The sequence below is a fragment of the Ictalurus punctatus genome, chromosome 3 (assembly GCF_001660625.3).
Source record: "Ictalurus punctatus breed USDA103 chromosome 3, Coco_2.0, whole genome shotgun sequence".
Classification (NCBI taxonomy): Eukaryota; Metazoa; Chordata; class Actinopteri; order Siluriformes; family Ictaluridae; genus Ictalurus; species Ictalurus punctatus.
In genome coordinates, this window is record NC_030418.2 from 27643148 (window position 1) to 27662551 (window position 19404).

Consider the following 19404-nt stretch of genomic DNA (forward strand, 5'->3'; position numbering starts at 1 on the left):
GCCAAACAACTTTATCTTTGATTCATCTGTCATTATTACAAAAGGCACATTATTACAAAAGGCCTGATCTTTGTCTATATGCTCATTGGTAAACTGTAGACTTACAAAGACTTTTTCCTGGCACACCTCCCATGCAGGGCAAATTTGTGCAATCTCTTTCTGATTGTAGAAGCATGCACTTTGACACCAACCACTGCAAGACTTACTAGCAGATCCTCTGATGAAAGTTTGGGGTTCTTGGAGAATTCTTTTTGCATCAGACGGTCGGCTCTTGGGCTGAATTTGCTGGGACAGCCAGTCCTGGACAAATTGGCAGTCGTTTGAAATCTGCACCATTTGTAGATGATTTTCCTTACAGTGGAACGATATACTTTAAATAATTTGGAGATTGGAAGAATTTAAATCCCTTGCCAGACGCATAGGCATCACATCCTTTTTTCTGAAGGCCTTACCTAACTCGTTTGATAGAGTGCATCACCTTTATTAACAGGCACCGTTTCGAAGCAGAACAAATGTTTGCTTGTCCAAATATGTCAAAAAAGCCAAAAATTTCCATGTGGTGTACTTATTTTTTTCCACATGACTGTATCAACACTGATAACCATTCATCCATGTATTACTTACTGAGAAAGAGCCAAGTGAGTGAATCATGAGAGTTTGTGACTAATGCAACCATTTCATTAATTACAGCTACCATGTACCTACACCCACTGGCCATTTTAAAAGGTTTAACTACCAATTAGTCAGCCAGGTATAATGAGATTTGAATTTGAGTCATCCACACCTCTTGCTCTCGAAATAAATTCTTCCATGCACTGTTGCTGAAATATCTACAACGGGATTTCCTTGGAGTATTTTGATCCTGCAGAAATTCAGATTCTCAGTATTCTTCAGTCATCACTTATTCCTGGTCAGGCTCAAGGCGGATTCAGACTATCCTTGGAACTCTGGACGTGAGGCAGGAATACACCTTCGACTGGGCACCATTCATACACTCAGTCACTGCTAAGGCAATGTACAGTAGCCGACCCATCTACGAGCATGTTTTAGGAGGTGGGAGGAAACCAGCAAATCAGGAGAAAACCGACATGAACACAGGGAGAACGTGAAACTCCACACAGACAGTAACCCGAGCTCAGGATCTGTGAAGTGGTAATGCTACCTGCTGTGCCATAATGCCGTCCTCCTTTAAAGTTGATGTTTCTAAAAATAGAGCTCTAAAGAAAGAGCCTTTAAAAAGTTTCAGAAAAAATACTGGCAAGTGAAGCGTGAACTTAACATTTTGAGAAATGCCATTCCCCAAAGCAAAACCATCCAGGGAGCAGTGCTGGGAGTAACAGGGATGACAGCTACAAATCTCTTTATCTCCCTTTGTCTAACTAGATCATCCTCCTCTGCTGCCAAGATTGCAGTGAAAACCGAGAACAGAAACTGAACCGCACAGGGGAGAAATCGCTCCATTTCAAACTAATCATTGCTGCAAGGGCCATCCTTCAATGCGAAAAGTAAATAAATACAACACCTTTATACATATTTAACTTATAGATGATTTTATCCAAAGTTACCCACAACTGACATTGAATACAATCCAAGCTCAAAGCTGAGCACATGAACATTTTGATCAAGAACCAAGAGGGACCATTTTCCACATATGCAGGGTTTTGTCAGTTTGACTCGAACCCTGGTGCATTATTTTCTTTTTTGGTGTGTGGTTAGTTTGTGCTGGTGAGAATAGGGCCGTGACGGTGGCTGATTTTTACCAATGTGGGGGGATGGGAGATGTATAATCACTATATTATAATAATAATATAATAATAATATTATAATATAATAATAATAATAATAATAATAATAATAATAAAGGCTTGAATTAAAGAACCCTAAATATAAAATACAAAACAATTTAATGAGGCTTTATTCCGCACTTCCAGAGAAACAACTCAAACACAGCGTAGTTGTGTCGTGTTGTTGAAATGAGAAACAGCCGGAGGTTGTTGTGATTGACACGCAAAGAAGAAGTGGATAATAAAGGTATGGAGTGAAACGCATGCACGTTTCTCTCTCGTTAAGCACGAATACAATATTATGTAGCGGTAGCTCAGTGGTTAAGGCGTTGGTCTACTGCCCAGAAGGTCATGGGTTCAAACCCCTTCACCACCAAGCTGCCACTGTTGGGCCCTTGAGCAAGGCCCTTAACCCTCAACTGCTCAGATGTATGAATGAGATAAATGTAAGTCTGGATAAGGGCGTCTGCCAAATACCGTAAATGTATTTCCCATTTTTACCGTAAATGTATTTCCCAACAAGATCCATTGCAGCAGCAGGACCCGTTGAGAAAGTGATTGGAATCGGCTACAGGTCAAGAGCTTCAGTTGAAGTTCACACCAAACATCAGAACAGGGAAAAACGTGATCTAAGTGACTAAGTGTGGCATGGTTGTTAGTGCCAGATGGGCTGGTTTGAGTATCTCAGAAACTGCTGATCTCCTGGGAATTTCACACACAACAGTTGTTAGAGGTTACATGGTGAGGTACGAAAAATAAAAAATAAAAAACATACATTCTGGTCTGCAGACTTGATAATGAGAGAGATCAGAGGAGAATGACCAGACTGGTTTGACCTGAGAGAAAGTCTATAGTAACTCAAATAAGCACTCTTTACAACCATGTTGAGCAGAAAAGCATCTCAGAACACACAACACATCCAGTGTTGAGGTGGATGGGCTACAACAGCAGAAGACCGCATCATGTTCCACACCCGTCAACCACGAACAGGAATTTGACACTCCGTACGTTTACATGGACAACAATAACCCAATGTTAACCCGATTAACACAATACTCCGATTAAGAAACTACCATGTAAACAGCAATTTTTTACCCTAATCTCATTAAAGTCAGACTCGTAGTGAACATAATTCGAATTAAGACATGTGGAGTATTCCTGTTTTAGTCGCATTATCGACAAGCATTAGACATGTACACACGTTAATCACACTATTAACGCCGTGTGAGAGTTTTCACCGCATTTTGTGACCGGACACGTACGCACACACACACGGCAGTGCACAACCGTTTGGCGCAAACAAGAGAGCACGGCTGTGTCCTAAACCGCGTACTTAACTACTATATAGTAGGTGAAATACATGCATCTCGGCTACTATATAGTAGGTAAGTACACGGTTTCAGTTGCAACCCACGGCTTCAGTCAGTCATCTACTTGCACATACAGCATGACAAATAATTAACCACACTTGAAGCTTTCGTAAAATTTTAAACGAAACACCCAAAACTGTATACGGTACCGTAACGAAGACGTATGTTGATACGTTAAATTCTGGAGGGAACGTCGGTTGGCGTGGCGTGGGGACGTAATGACGTGTGCCGTTAATCGATCTATGTTCTATAACATGTAAAACGGGAACATGAAAGGAACATCCTCAAAGCAACTCATGCAAACACCTTAATCACAATATTGTCTTATTCAGAATAAGGTCAATAATTACATTACTGCTGTCCATGTAAACTTTTTCTTCATTTTGATGTGAATATTAACTGAAGCTCTTGAACTGTTTTTGCACTATTTATTTATTTATTCATTTATTTGCATTACGTCGCTACCACATAACAAAATGTGTAGGTGTACTAATAAAGTAGTACATTTAGAACAGCGAGTGTATATATATAAAATTATCCTAGTAACTTATGAAGCACCAGCTCGGTGTTCTTCGTGCTTGGGCGGCTTTCGGGATTTCTACGCGCGCTTGGAAAAGGTTCTTTTCAGCCCTAAATGCCCCTTGTTATCTACAGTGTGAAACTAACCAAAACAAAAGCATCAATTTTACTCCGATTCAAAAGTGTGAACGCATCCTTACAGTCCTGGGATTTGAACTTACAGCGACTTTTAATTAATAAAAACAAGCTTACATGCTGAGCTGTTACTGTCCAGTTCAATTCTAATCAGTTTTTAATTTGAGCAGTCAGCTTCCTAGCCAGTGTATATACGTTAATAATACTCATTGTTTTTATTATTATAATTGTAGCAGACTGTTGTATTTGTAGCAGTGTAAATGCACTGTAATACTGAAGCATGGAGGTTCATGGTAGTTCGGGGGGGGACCCTGTTGGCTTCGAGGCCAGTATGGCAACACACGATATTCACAAGCCATGCGGCATGTCAGATAATCACGAGCCTGCCAGGAACAAACAACCAGCAATAGTGTGAACATTCATTACACAAAACTTGATCTGTAATCCACAGAAGTCAGGGTACAATTTGCAGACCACAAACAAAGTTTGAACAGAGTTAAAAGATCCATTGCTCATTTCCTCATCAAAAATTATAATCCTAATCAACTTCTAAAACTAGGAGACAATGAACCCATCTTTTGCACTACCCATTATATCAGAAGACTAAGTCATAGCATTTTTATACCATTTTTTCATTATATCGTTACTCTTTGGCACCCATCTTTTGCACTACCTGTTATATCGGACACTTCCACAATAAAAAAAACGGTGTACTGGTCGGCGCTACACTGTCACCTACTGTACCTATTGTCCTGTTTTAGTGGGAGTGTACTGTCCTGTGTTGTTAGCACACGTTTGCACGTGCACTTTGTGTAAACGTGTAGATTTTATTTAGTTCGGTATAGTCTCATGTGGTTAGTGTGTTGTTTTATGTAGCACCGTGGTCCTGGAGGAACGTTGTTTCGTTTCACTAGTTTACTGTACCCGCTGTATATGGTTGAAATGATAAAGCCACTTGAACTTGAGACAAGAGTTCATTCTAAGAGCTACAGTATAGTTTATATAATACACTAGTGTTCGGGAGGAAGTGGCACTGTTTATGAAATTCCAGGTTCAATACACAAGAACAACAGTGCACACACCTTTCTCAAAAGGCCTCTTGTTAGATAAGTGATATGACAGAAGTTGCTAAGAACGGTAGTAATGGCAAAACCTAACATCACATTCTTACCGTAATGGTATACACTTACCTGGCTTTTTCTTAGGAACGCCTGTACATTCAAGCAATTATCCAATTATGTGGCAGCAGTGCAATGTATAAAATTGTGCACGTACGGGTCAAGAGCTTCAGTTAACGTTCACGTCAAGCATCAGCAATGCGATCTCCGGGACTTTGACAGTGGCATGGTTGTTGGTACCAGGTGGGCTGGTTTGAGTATTTCAGAGACTGCTGATCTCCTGGGATTTTCATGTACAACAATCTTCATACAGAGTTCATACAGAATGCTGTGCTTAAAAAAATTGAAAGAAAGAGAGAAAGAAAGAGAGAAAGAGAGAAAGAGAGAAAGAGAGAAAGAAAGAAAGACAGCTCTATTGAGAGATCAGAGGTGAATGGCGAGACTGGTTCTAGCTGACAGGAAGGCTACAATAGCAGATAAAACCACTCTCGCTGTGGGAAGCAGAAAAACATCTCAGAACACACACGTCAAACCTTGAGGTAGACGGACCACGTCAGGTTCTGCTCCAGTCAGCCGACAAAATGAAACTGAGGCTACAGTGGACACAAAACTGGACTGCTAGAAGATTGGAAAAACATGATATGCACACCGCTAGCTTCAGTAACTGTATCGCCCCCTTTGGCAGAAACAACTTTACGTAGGCGAACATACTGTCTATCAGTCTCTGACATCACCTGGAGAAATGTTTGCCACTGATTCATGCAAAATTCGTTCAACTGTGAAATGTTTCTTGCATTTGGTTTTCCCCCCAACATGGTTTCTGGTATTGTGCTCAAACAACTCCGTCTGTGACTCAGCTTCCATAGCATATTGCTCCAAAAGGCCTTGTCCTCGCCTAGATATTCTATAGCAAACTTTAGTCTTGCCCTGATGTTCTTTTTACACAGCAAATGCTGGTATGCCTCTTGGCATACCTCCCTTGTCTCTTTCGAATAGTAGAGGTAGGTACTCTGACACCAACAGTGGCACAAGCTACCTGCAGATCTTGTGATGAAATTCTGAGGTTCTTAGAGACTTCGTTTAGCATCTTACAGTCTGCTTTCAGGTTAGATTTGCGGGGGTGGCCTGGGTGGGCAAGTAGGCAGCGGTTTTAAATCTTCTCCATTTGTAGATCTTCCAGATAGTGGAATGATTGATATCCAGTATTTGGGAAATCTTCTAATCTTCCAGAGCTCTTTTGATTTAGACATGATGATACCACACACTCCAGTAACAAAGAACAAACCAGAGCAGATATCTGAGGTAGAGATGGGCGATATGGACTTAAAACTATATCACAATATTTTCTGGTATTTCTTGCGATAACGATACATTATGGCTACAAGTGATAGCTGTGATCTTGAGAGCCTCAGAAACACAAAACATTGATCTGAAAGTAAAACAGATTTTCTGAAACCGAACCAGTTCCAGATTACATTACATTTATTCATTTAGCAGATGCTTTTATCCAGAGCGGATTACAAATGTGAAAATACAAGCAAAGATTGTAGAGATACAGTAGCTCCTCATTTAGTGATAAAGTCCTCCTCATTTAGTGATAAAGCCGTACTTGTTTTCGCTCTGCACGTGAGCTGCGAATGGGTCATACACCGTCGCACAGAAACACATCATAAACTAGGCTTTATCATCATCATTATTATCATGGGAAGACAAATTCTTATTGTGGGGAAAAACACGATAAGATATCGCCCATCCCTAATTCGAGGTTTTAAATAAGACCGGTTCCTCCAAGATATTCTCTCTCGATTCTCAACTGATCTCAATTTGGAACAGTTGAAGTAGTGATTTAAAGTAGTCAACATCCACCTTATTAAAAAATACCTGTAAACCTGCTCATTTATGCAGTTATCTAAATCAGCCAATCATGTGGCACAACGCATAAAATCATGCAGTTACAGTCTCAAAACACCCGCTCCTCTTCCACGGGAACTGCTACAGTTGGTTGCAGTGAGAAAGTGATTTGACTCTGACTCGACTACAGGTCAAGAGCTTCAGTTCATGTTCTCACCAAAACGACAGAACAAAGAAAATGTGTGATCTGTGACTTTAACCATGGAATGGATATGGGTACCAGAACAGCTAGGTCTGAGCATTTCATAAACTGCTGATCTCCTGGGAATTTCCACACACACACACACACACACACACACAGAGTTTACACAGAATGGTGTGAAAAACAAAAAAACATTGCATGAGCGAGAGTTCTGTGGGTAGAAACGTCTTGTTTATAAGAGGTCAGAGGAAAATGACAGATTGGTTTGAGCTGCCAGGAAAGATAGTCATTCAAAAATCACTCTTTACAACCGTGGTGAGCAGAAAAGTATCTCAGCACGTACAAAACATCGAACCTTGAGGTGCATGGGCTACAACAGCAGAAGCAGGTTCTACTCCTCTCAACCCAGAACAGGAATCTGAGGCTATCATGGGCACAGGCTCAAAGAAATTGGACAGCAGAAGATTAGAAGAAGAAAATATCCTCTGGTGTTTTTCCCTATCTTCACCTGTCCAGTTTCAGTGAATCTGTCGCAGCGTTTCGACAAAATCTTACCGAGCACAATTTCCCAAATAACCTTTTTTATTTTTTTTTTTATTTTATATAAATATAGCAGTCGAGTGCTGCATCCAGACATTTATGAAACAAACACGCTGATGAGAAATCCACAGCTTATTTCATTTACCCTAGATCTCTCCTACATTATACAATCTGCCCATTCAGCAAAAAAAAAAAAAGCAATATTAAAGAAGACGCATCACACTTTCACATTGTTTAAGAGGCTTTTGTTTGCTCAGAACATCACTGGAAGTAGAACAGACGTGCACACAGGGATTCCTGAACCCATGTGATCGCACATGTTCAACAAGGACGGAAACGCCCCAGGAAACTCTTATGAACAAATAAAAGGGTCAATGTGCCAAGACATTCAAGCGCCTTATATGACTTCCTGGGACGTGTCATCACACGTCAGAAGGTGATTTAAAAGGTGACGGAGCATTTGCAGTTGCTGCTCCACGTTTATGGAACCAATTGCCGCCTGAATCACTACTCTTAAATCTAGACTTCAGACACATTTTTAGTCTTTGGACTTCCCTGGCTAGTAACTTATCATTTATTTTATATTTCATTGTATATTTTATAGTCGTTTCTGTTCTGGTCAGTGTAAGCTGAATTTAAATGTTCTTTTTAAATAAAAAATTGACTTCCTAACTTACAGAATCTCTCAGCTCTTTATTTTGAATCATTTGTGTCTTTTTCAGGCCACATTCCATTACTACAATACACAGCTAGTACCATGGATTCCTGAGAAAGCAGCAATTAGTGGCTTATCGTATGCAAGTAAGAATACTTGTTAATCATAGAGATTTAGAAGGAATTTAATTAAAGGAGGCCTGCAGAGCACTCAAACTGAGTGGGGTAACTATGGAAGGAGAAAAGTTAAGATTGTGTTCTTTCATTTCCCAGAAAAAGAGGGACAACTTTGCAAAGAAAAATATATTATACACATACATTCACACACACACTTCAGACAGTAGAACTATTAAAGGTCTCTCATTCACAAAAAAGTAATACCTGAGATCTTAGTTCTATTTCCATCCTTAAGTAAAGCAAGAAGCATGCCAGCTAGCTAGTTTTTATGTATCCAAAAATAAATAAATAAATAAATAAATAAATAAATAAATAATAGTTCATCATGAACCATGTGGATATTTACTTATTTGACTCCAATTTGAAAAAACCTGCTTATTATAATGCGTGTCATTGGTAATTCTTACATCTAATGAAGTTTCAACTGGAGCTCAAGGTCACAATTGATCCATGTATTGATCCATGTATTGATCCATTACTGTACGATAGTTAAACAACCAAAATCACTCAAATCCTGACCACAGGAAAGAAACGGCACTTTCACTGGTCAGTATTCAGCTTCCTAGCAGTAACGTTCAGTATCTGGAAGCTCAGACGTCTTTCTGTATTAACTAAATTGGACAGCTAGGAAGAAAGGAAAAATTCTATCGCGTCACTGCTGGTGTATTTGAATAAATGACACTAGAGCGCTCTACACTACAGAGATGTTTAACTTAACGGCCGCTCTGACAGTTGTCCCAGCTGCGCGGCGAATCACGTGTGGATATTGATGCGCTTGTTCTACGGAAGTAGTAGCTCAGTGGTCAAGTTGTTGGACCGCCAACCTGCCACTGCAGGGCCCTTGAGCAAAGCCCTTAACCTTCGACTGCTCAGCTGTATAAACGAGATGAACGCGAGTCGCTCGGGGCGAGGGTGTCTGCCAAATGCCAGAAATATAAAATGTTCTAATACGATATCGTTTCTATAGTAACAACTTACGGATTTTAAAATGTGTGGAGGTTTTCTGTAAGGAGATATTTATTCAGCATTTCTGTGAAGAAGTCTCCAGCGTCACTGCTTTCTAACAGTCAGAGGGAAAGCTCAGAAACAGAAAGTCTTCAGGTTTCTCAGCAACGTGACATGTTGCAGTATTTTTATCCTCTTATTATGTAGAAAGAGAGGAGAACAAATTGTTTATAGCTGTTCTAATATGAGTGATAACAGGAAGTAGCTTGTTCTGCAGATGTTCTGCAACATTTAACATTATAAGGAGATCAAAATAGTGTTGTAATTGAAATATTATATATATATATATATATATATATATATATATATATATATATATATATATATATATATATATATATATATAATTAAATAAATAAAGGTGTGTGTGTGTATAAAAAACTTGGCACAATGAGACACTTAGGGATGTACGGTTCTCTGGGTAATGATCTAACAGCATGCCTGGTCATGTTTTATTCCTTTCTTACTAATTGATGGTTTTCATTTATAAAAAAAAAAAAAAAAAAAAACCTGTTCCCTTCAAATTTTAGACTGAATGCATTTTCCAGCATGTGACTGATCTTTAAAGGAAACTATAACAAAGAAGAGCGTAAAAAAGTAGTTTCTAAAAAAAAAAAAAACCTATGAATTACCAGTGTATTGTCCGCTGGGTGTATGAATCAATGTCTGTGCGGAAAAACCGAAAAGACCAAGATACCGAAAAAAACTGAACTCTCTGATGCAATTCATTTTTTAAAAAAGCTGCCTCTGTTTTTCAAAGCAGTCTCTGAAAATCAATCCAACAGAGTGAGGATGACAGAAGTCTTTTATATCACATATCCTGCTTTTTCAGTTAGTTTCCAGTTTGAAACAAGACTGTGTATTATTCTACAAGAAGAGATGCAGCACTGCGCGCGTGATGAGATGGTATCGCGCTTGCATTTCTGAGTTCTTAATGCAAACACACAAATTCGGCTCCGTTCTGACGCTGACAGACAGACTGGAAGCCGTGGGTGGGAAGCAAACAGCTCCATCGATGCACTGCTACAGTAATCCATCCAGCGGGGGCAGAACAATCAGCCAGTCAATAATTGCATAGTGGAACAGATATCGGATCAGCTCTTCCTGTTTCTCACTTCCTGGTGGAGATAACAGGCACTTGACCACTCTTACTTACGCTGCCTTCGTCCAGGAACATTACGTTACATTACATTACAGCATTCGGCAGACGCCCTTATCCAAAGCGACATGTATTTATACAAGCGAGCAGTTGAGGGTTAAGAGCCTTGCTTCAAGGGCCCAACAGTGGCTGCTTGGCAGTGCTGGGATTTGATCTCACAACCTTCCGATCAGTAGTCCAACATCCAGCTACCACTTCCCTGTCCCACACACCATGTCCAAACTAATCTCATAGCATCTCCTAAACCGACAAGGCAAATATTCAACACGGAAATTAATCTATTCTATCGACATGTCTTCATAGTTTCGCAAAGGAGGCCTTCGTTCAATCGAACGTGTTTCAGCGCATGTAATTTCAGCTCTCAAATAGATCATCTCCCAGCATTTCATCTGATATCCGTTCCATAATACAATTATTGACATGCTGTGCTGAACAGCAGGGTGAATAGCGTGCATTCAGTGAGGGCTTACACAGGGCTAAAGAGCAGCTGTCATGCTGCGCAATCATTTACGCATGCCACGTCACACAATGCAGCCTTCAGCACTGATCATTGGATTCAACTGTTTACTTTCAGTCATTGTGTTCTCAAGGCGTACCAGATAAACATCAGGACGGGCTTACGCCCGGCGTGTTTGCATAGCCCTCAGGACGCTTTCACATCTATTAATCCGTTTGCAGTAGAGCGAAATTTATTTTTTTGGTTCACTTGCTATATGGTTCAGTATAGTATCACACTGGACAGAATTAAACGAACCAAAAAGAAAAACACTGGCTGAGTGGCACGTAGGGCTAAAAACGCACTCACTGGTCACAAATACAGCAATGGAAACTCGTGCCAAGAGCAGGCTTGCTGCGATACTCTGTATTCCCGGTGTTACACGGTGTTCGGCCGCACATCGTTTACGCCACATGCCCACCGTGGCATCGCCCCCACTGTCGCTTTGCTTTTTTATAGTAATAAAAATCATTTAGTTCAACCTGACTTGTATCCTAAACCTGACTGGGTATCAGATCCTCCCAGCGACACTGACGATGACGACCCATTGACATCCATTTCACACCTATTGTAAATATTCCTTTGACCATGGCGATTCTCATTTCACTCTAAAATAAGCTTGCTTGACGACAGGATACTTTATATCCACAAAAACAGCCTAAGCGCCATTATTATTTCAGTTTTATGTTGAATTCAGTTGAACCGTGAAAGGATTCTGAAGTTCTGATGTACTCACAGAATAGTAATTTCTCTGTTAATATTAGTGATCATATTTTGTAATGATAAAATGGGGGAAATGTGAGGGAAATTTATTATTTTTTTCCTTTGTAATAGTCTTGTTCTTGTTCTATTTCATTCTCATCAGAGGATAACACCTAAGAAGGCCATGTTATGTCACTGAGATCAGTACAGAATGTTTATCTGCTTACAGAGACACAAACATGTTCTATTCAAGGTTCGTCTAAACATCTTCCAGGATCCTAAAACAAAGCCTGTTCGAACTGCCTCAAACTGCTTCTTATCGGTACACAGAATTATGTCATGCTCTGTGTTTCATATATATTTTAACACTTGTCATCAGGTTGATATTCTCTTCCTGAGGCACCCAACCGGGCTTTCTGTAATAAACCTTTTTACCTTCAGAGGATGAGTCTGCGAGTGTTGTCTAATTTCCACGACAATACAAATATAGCATAATATATTATAAGCACTTAGATTTTATTTTTTTTTTTAAAAGAAGAAAGACACGGCAAAATTAACAGGCAGCACTTCGCCGAGGACTGAGCTCATAGCAACGGAAGGTTCAAATATCACTTCAGGGATATGGAACTAGTATATAAAATTATATATCATAAAGCCACTAGCATATTTGCTTAAAAGATCATCAGAGATCTTTTAAAAAGGAGAATTCCTCTCCTTTTTCATTTTGCCAGCGTCCTCAGATTAAAAATACCCGTCTATTAAACTCTGCTAAGACTGGTGATTAGGAGATGTGCAGTTAGGAGTACTTCTCTACTTAAAACGAGGCTCATTAATGTCACCCTAAAGTGACCTTCATAAAGTTAACTCCGTAAAACGGGCTTATGATTAAATCCTTTCAGGGAACTTCATCTAAGTGTGTGGATTACTTAAATGTGGCTTCTGAAAGCCTCATGAGATGGTACTGTTTCAGTAGCATGGCAGGCAAGTGTATCATAAAATTTATACAGAATAAGTGAGCTAAGGCCACACAGCAGCGTTTAGCAGAGGAAGTGGGCAACGGATATGGATTTCTTGATGACCTTTTTCGTGGAGCAGTCACATCGACCGATATATTTTCAAATTGACCGATATCGTCTACGACCCACTGGTACTCTGCATAGAGAATAAAACACAATGGTACATGCTGTTATAGGAAAATAATCAATGACCAAGTGGTGTGATGTAGAGAGACGCAAAGAAGTGCTTACACCACGGCACTCTGCCAATCATTACCCCACTTAAAGTATGACATTGATTTTTATCTTTTTATAGTTACATTTAACATCCACTAAATAAGCTAGTTCCTTTCTTATATATTCCTTTCCCTATAAGCATCCAGAGCTACAGCAGTCTTTCTTTTCTCTCTCACTCTCTCTCAAAGCTGATAAATAATAAGGAAAAAAAAAAAATTCAGCTGGTCATTTCACTGAGAAACTGTAAAGCGCAAGGTCCGCTGTCCTGAAGAGTTCCTCCATTGTGTAAAACTGAACTTTTCACCTAACGTTAAGCTTAAATCATGGAAGAGTCCACCGTACAAGACCCCGCGAATGAGCTGTTACTATAGAAACGATAACGTATTAGAGCGAGAACATTAATACAAACCCGAGGTTTGCCTTGTAGCTGACACTATGTCAGAGGTACAGAAAATGAATAAACACCTGCTGACCAATCAGATTCAAGAATCCAACAGTGCTGTGGGGTAATCCAAGTTAACATTCTTCAGCTTGTGATGCTTGGTAATAACTGGTATAACAATTCTAGTATAATTGGTATTTGTCAAACCCTTGTGTTTACTTGTGATTCTTTATTGCGATATGCACGTAATGTGACGCCGCTAGCTTTAACGGATACCCAGAGTCACCGACAATGACTTTCTTCAGTGTACTGTTTGTCAACGTTACATATACATACATATTACATACATATTATATACATATTATATACATACACACACATACATACATATATATGTATGTATATATATATATATATATATATATATACATACATATATATGTATGTATATATATATATATATATATATATATATATATATATATATATATATATACACATACATATATATATATATATATATATACATATATATATATATATATATATATATATATATATATATATATATATATATATATATATATATATATATACATATATATATATATATATATATATATATATATATATATATATATATATATATATATATATATATATACATACATATATATATATATATATGTATGTATATATATATATATATATATATATATATATATATATATATATATATATATATATATATATATATATATATATATATATATATATATATATATAGAGAGAGAGAGAGAGAGAGAGAGAGAGAGAGAGAGAGAGAGAGTACTGAAAGTTTACCCCTCCCCCCCATCTGATTAATCCCAAAAAAATTTTAATAAATAATTTTTATTTATTATGAACAACTAATTGATTATGAAAATAATCGTTAGTTGCAGCCCTAGTTAGTTCCTTTAACAGCTGTATTCTAATAATGCATCACTTGTATGCTGCTTTGGATAAAAGCAACTGCCAGCTGAACAAACGTAAATGTAAATGCGCTGGATGGACTGTATGCCATTGTACAAAATGAATGGCATGCCTTTAAAACAAAGAACTGATTGTACAATTGCACAGAAATATACACCATGTGACACGGTTGCCATCCAGCATCCTAATCTTGCACATCCACTGCACATTTCATGCTGCATAGCTCAAATATGACACATTGGACACAAAGTATATACAGGAGCAATAATAATAGAGTTACATCAGTTGCAATGCTCAAGGCTTTCCAGTCACAGCATTCACATAGAGATGGGAAAGCTACAAAAAAAAAAAAAATTCCCCAAAAGCATTCCTCTACATTTGTGGTGTCGGGATTTGCCAGTATGGTAGTATACCACAATAAGGAAAGGTTGTACCATTGACGTCAGGTCATAGTGGGGTATAAAATATCAGCTCAAAAAAAAAAAAAAAAAAAAAAAAAAAAAAAATCCTTACATATAAACCCAATTCATTAACCGAGTCAAAATGACTCAAAAATTTGACAAAGACATGATCTGAAGTTAAGGTTTCATTTTGGTTGTGTCTTTCTCTGCAGATCTTCAATCAGGACTCCATCAGAGAGTGTTTTTCTATGGCTGATCCAACTATGATAGACGTAGACACATCTCTTTTTAGATTTTAGAGCATGTCTCTCGGGATTTACGCTCATTCAGATACGAGAACACAAGAGGTTAGGCACCGAGATTGCACCAGGTTTTCTTATTCAAAGTTGGTGTTCCAGTTCATCCCATTGGTGTTCAGTGGGGTTGAGGTCAGGGCTCTGTGCAGGCTACTCGACTTCTTCCACACCAACCTTGGCAAGTCATGTCTTCATGGATCTCACACTGTGCACAGGGGCATCACCATGCTGGAACATGTTTGGGCCTCTTAGTTCCAGTGAAGGGAAATCTTAATGCTACAGCATTCAAAGAAATGCGATACAATTGTGCGCTTCCAACTTTGTGGCCACTATTTGGGGAAGAACCACATACGAGTGTGACAGTCAAGTGTCCACATCCTTTCCACCATTCAGTGTACGTAACTGTGGTTCTGTGAACTGCCAGAGTCCGTGAGAATCACCTGGAGACCTTCATGCTAAAACTTTCCAACAAGGTCACCAATTGGCAAAGAGAATGTGGAGTGAATGGGAGGAAACCTGGCCCAAGACCTGGTGCCGTGAGTTAACGGATCCAGTTAGTATAGCAGGTTTACCAGCAATGTGGTGCAGGAAAACAACCACAGACCTGCCAGTTGACAGATAGCTTGGGCATTCCTGTGGAGAGAGGAAGTGGAGATGGAGGGAACCCAACTCCAGTGACAGTATGAACATTACCGGCAGGGGGTTAGTACAGTCTTTGCCATTTTTCCTATGCAGTCAGCTCCATTCAAGAGACCATGTTCTGGCTCTTCAGAAGAGAGTGTAAGGCTGCTGACAGAATTTCCACATATCTTTGTCAAAGTGTATATTAATTTGAATGACCTTTATCTATTATTCATTATTCATTTTCTGTCAGTTGAACCCATGTTGCTTGGCATGGATTATTCAAAGTGACTGAATGGACATATTTCGTGTAAGACCTCATTTCTGTAGATCAATCCATGTCACCATTTTACAGGCAACTTCACTTTATTCCAAGACTGCCCTCTTTGTCTCCTATTGCCCAAGTGCACTGAAAATAGGAAGCACTTCTGACAGGCTGTAGCTGTACTCTGAATTTACACGAGTTGACTACTAATGCAACAGATTGTCAGCCTCTTCACAGCTGGAAGTTACTAGCTAGCAATCAGACTTCTAGGGTAATTAACGACCAAGAGCCAATAGGAAAGGAGAATGTTCACCAGCTCAGTCTGGAATTATTCTGACATTAGTTTATGTTACTGCCACTCCACCTCTCCCTCCCTCCCTGACCCTGTGCTGAGTTCACGCCACACTCAAAGGTCTGCTGGTCATCTAGATGGAAATACATGGAGGAGATGGTAGAGGAATGAGACATGAGTGAGCAACAACAAAGAGCAACTCGTCAAACAGCGCAGTGAGTGCTGCCAACAAGACTAACAATGCTAAAAAGAGAAACCTAGGAAGATCTCAGCATGCATGTGAACACACACAATAAGATGTCCAGGTGATTCTCGGTGCTCTTGCAGTTATAAGGAATGAAAGAACTGTGTCTCGATTGAGTGATACTCCTAACATATACACTATTTATAGTTTTACAAATATTTACCCGACAACAAACGCTTCAGCAATGCTGCTCCAGTACCATGTGGTGTGAAATCCAGAAACCTGTGATTACCAAGTTTGAACATTATTATGTCAGGTATTTTTCACCACATCTTCTCTGAACTCAGAAGTATAGTGCAAGTTATCTCCTTTCACTGAATTGGTGCGTGTACCGTTTATAGGTCTTTAGTCATACAAACAAAAGCCATCGATGGTCGACAAATAAACTGGTGTTCTCATAATCCATACACAGATGAATGGGATGTTCATGGGACCAAAGAATAAACAAAATCCAAAGTGCAAAATAAATCAACACCAGCAAGTTCCAAAATGGAGTTTGAAAGAAATACTACACCAATCGATACCAAACTTCTCAGCCAAGGGTCCATCAGTAATGGTAGATGACCACGTTTCGTATTACTGGCCTACATAACGTCATACTATACCGTACTCCAAACATGCCGCAAGCTAAATGTTTAATATTCAGAAACAACATTATTTAAAAGCTCTCAAAGTGGGGTGTGTCATTAGGAGTAGGATTCAGTATCTATTATCTGTAATGGCATGACAAAGGAGTATCAGGTAATACTGTTATAGATGCCTTAGTTATTATAGTTCTAAGACTAAGTAAAGGAAAATCCACCCTGAACAACTTGTGTGTATATATATTCATTGTCCTTCAACTGAACAAAATATTCATATTATGATTAAGTTCTTTAATAATTTAAACTTACTTTATCAACAACTTGGTCTAATTCCACTCTGGCTAACAATTTACTATGACTGTACCAGTGAGAATGCTGCCCTGCAGTGGGTTTGCACCCCGTCCAAGGTGACCCCCGACTTGAGCCCCAAATTCCCTGGGATAGGGATATGACAAGTACAGGCTAAATAATGTTCATTTTAACTGCAATTTTAAGCAAACCAGGAAGTGATGGTAATATGAAACACATGAGTGGAAGGTTCAGGAATGAAAAAGCTCCAATGATGTGACTAGGTTGACCTTATGGAGCATATTTGTCTTACAGCTTCACGGTTTTTTTTTACTCCGCAAGACATCGTTGGACACCAAAAAAAAAAAAAAAAAAAAAAAAAGTTTGCACACCCTAATAACAAAATCACTTTGGCATTCAAGTGCCATGTTTTCAACATGGGGTCTGTGTTTACAACCCACAATTATCCAATTATTATTTGTTATTGAATACTTTTACTTTTTTGCCTGATCACTTTAATTGAACAGGTTTGAATCAAACCTCAACAACTCAAATATTTCAGTTTATAATTATCAGCATGAACCTAGTGAACATCACAGAAATGTGTTCTGTGTGGAAAGCTCAGGAATATAAATAAATAAATAAATAAATAAAAGTTCTCTTGGGTTAAACAATTAGCCCAAATACTACAGTACACATTTAAATAACGAGTATAATATTTGGATAGTTTGTTATGTAAATAAAATAATCATGTAGAGAAAAGTTATTTTACAGTTAAACAGGACCCTTGTGTACAAAAAGTTTAGAGCAGGGGCTCTCACAGCAGAGCACCCAGCGAACATGGCCAGTTATTTTCCTCAAGTAACATTAGAGCCGTTACTTTGTAGCTGCGTTAGCTAGTTGGCGGTTTTTATGCCGACCTTTCACCGGTCAGTGAAGGAAACATTTCCGACTGAGGTCTCGAAGAGCGACGTTTGATGTGAAAGTTGTCTAAACACATGAGCAAATATAGGAAATATCTGCTTTTCGACCGTTTGAGTGTGCACTCGGCTAGCACTAGCTGCTAGTCCACTATTCAATCACAGCAGAAGGAAGGCACAAGGCTGTGAAACACGAGAACAGTCTCTGAGTAAATAACACGACCACTCTCTGTGACGGGTCAAAATCGCCTGATAAAGTTCCTACCTGCTTTCACACCGGCGTGGTGGAAGAGTTTTTACCCGGAAACCAAAAGCAAAACACGAACAAAACAAACCGAGGCGAGTAGAACCAGGCGTGCGCTTATACATGCCCGTGTTCATCATTAGCAAAGCGGTGAAACCTCATCCTACCTTCCGATGTAGCGTTGTTCCTGAATAGAAATAATACGCGATTCCTAGGATCCAGAGCACAGCGAAACATAGTAATATCCTCGATTTCCGTCGCATGGTTGCAGGTCTGGACACGCTGCTTCAGTGGATGGTTTCGTGTTTCGGTGTTAAAGCCACCCGCTCGTCCAGGCTACGTGCTTCACAGGAGCTTCAGCACTCTCTGTCTACCACTAGTTGGGCAGAAGAGGCAGGAAACGGCCAACATCACCGGGTTAGAGGGGAAAGGGGAGCCGACTTTAACCCAATCACACGCGGCAGAGCAGCCAGAGGAGGGCGGCGACATCCACATCCACAGCCTGCGAGCAATACAGCGAGTCCGGAGCTCATTAAAAGCTAATAAAACTCACTGTTAGACCCCGTGACAGCTCGGAGGGAGGAAGCTGTTCAACATTACGGACAGTCACGACTACATAAACTATCTAGAAATAAATAATAATTAAAAAAAACAAAACTAAATGACAAACCCAGCAAAAGTTACACACTGGTTTCCTTTTTTTATTTCAGAGTGTGTTGAGTTGACTACTTCATCGTGCTGCGATGTGTTAAAGTCCCCAGGAAATCAAAACTGAACTTTTGTGGCTTTCAGTATGAATATGTTCACATTAAGGTTCTTTATAAGCTAGTGTGATTCAAAACAATGACAGAATTCGCGTTTGAAAATGTAGGTACGGTCTCTCTCTACCCACGGTACAGATGGACAGCTTTGATGACATCATTCTGCACTTCAGGCGCTCATCAGATTTTC

General features: G+C 39.2%; 1 protein-coding gene across 2 annotated transcripts in view; it reads right to left on the reverse strand.

Annotated features, from left to right (window-relative positions):
- The window catches only part of galnt2 (UDP-N-acetyl-alpha-D-galactosamine:polypeptide N-acetylgalactosaminyltransferase 2), a 136932-nt gene extending 117960 nt beyond the window's left edge, over positions 1 to 18972 (reverse strand). The window contains exon 1 of one of the 2 annotated variants that reach the window (XM_053679837.1): positions 18621 to 18972. In XM_053679837.1, coding sequence (XP_053535812.1) covers positions 18621 to 18690 — 70 coding nt within the window. In that variant the 5' untranslated portion in view covers positions 18691 to 18972. The remainder of the gene's footprint in view (positions 1 to 18620) is intronic. The other variant, XM_017464154.3, reaches the window with a different exon arrangement.
- Between the last annotated feature and the right edge of the window lie 432 nt (positions 18973 to 19404).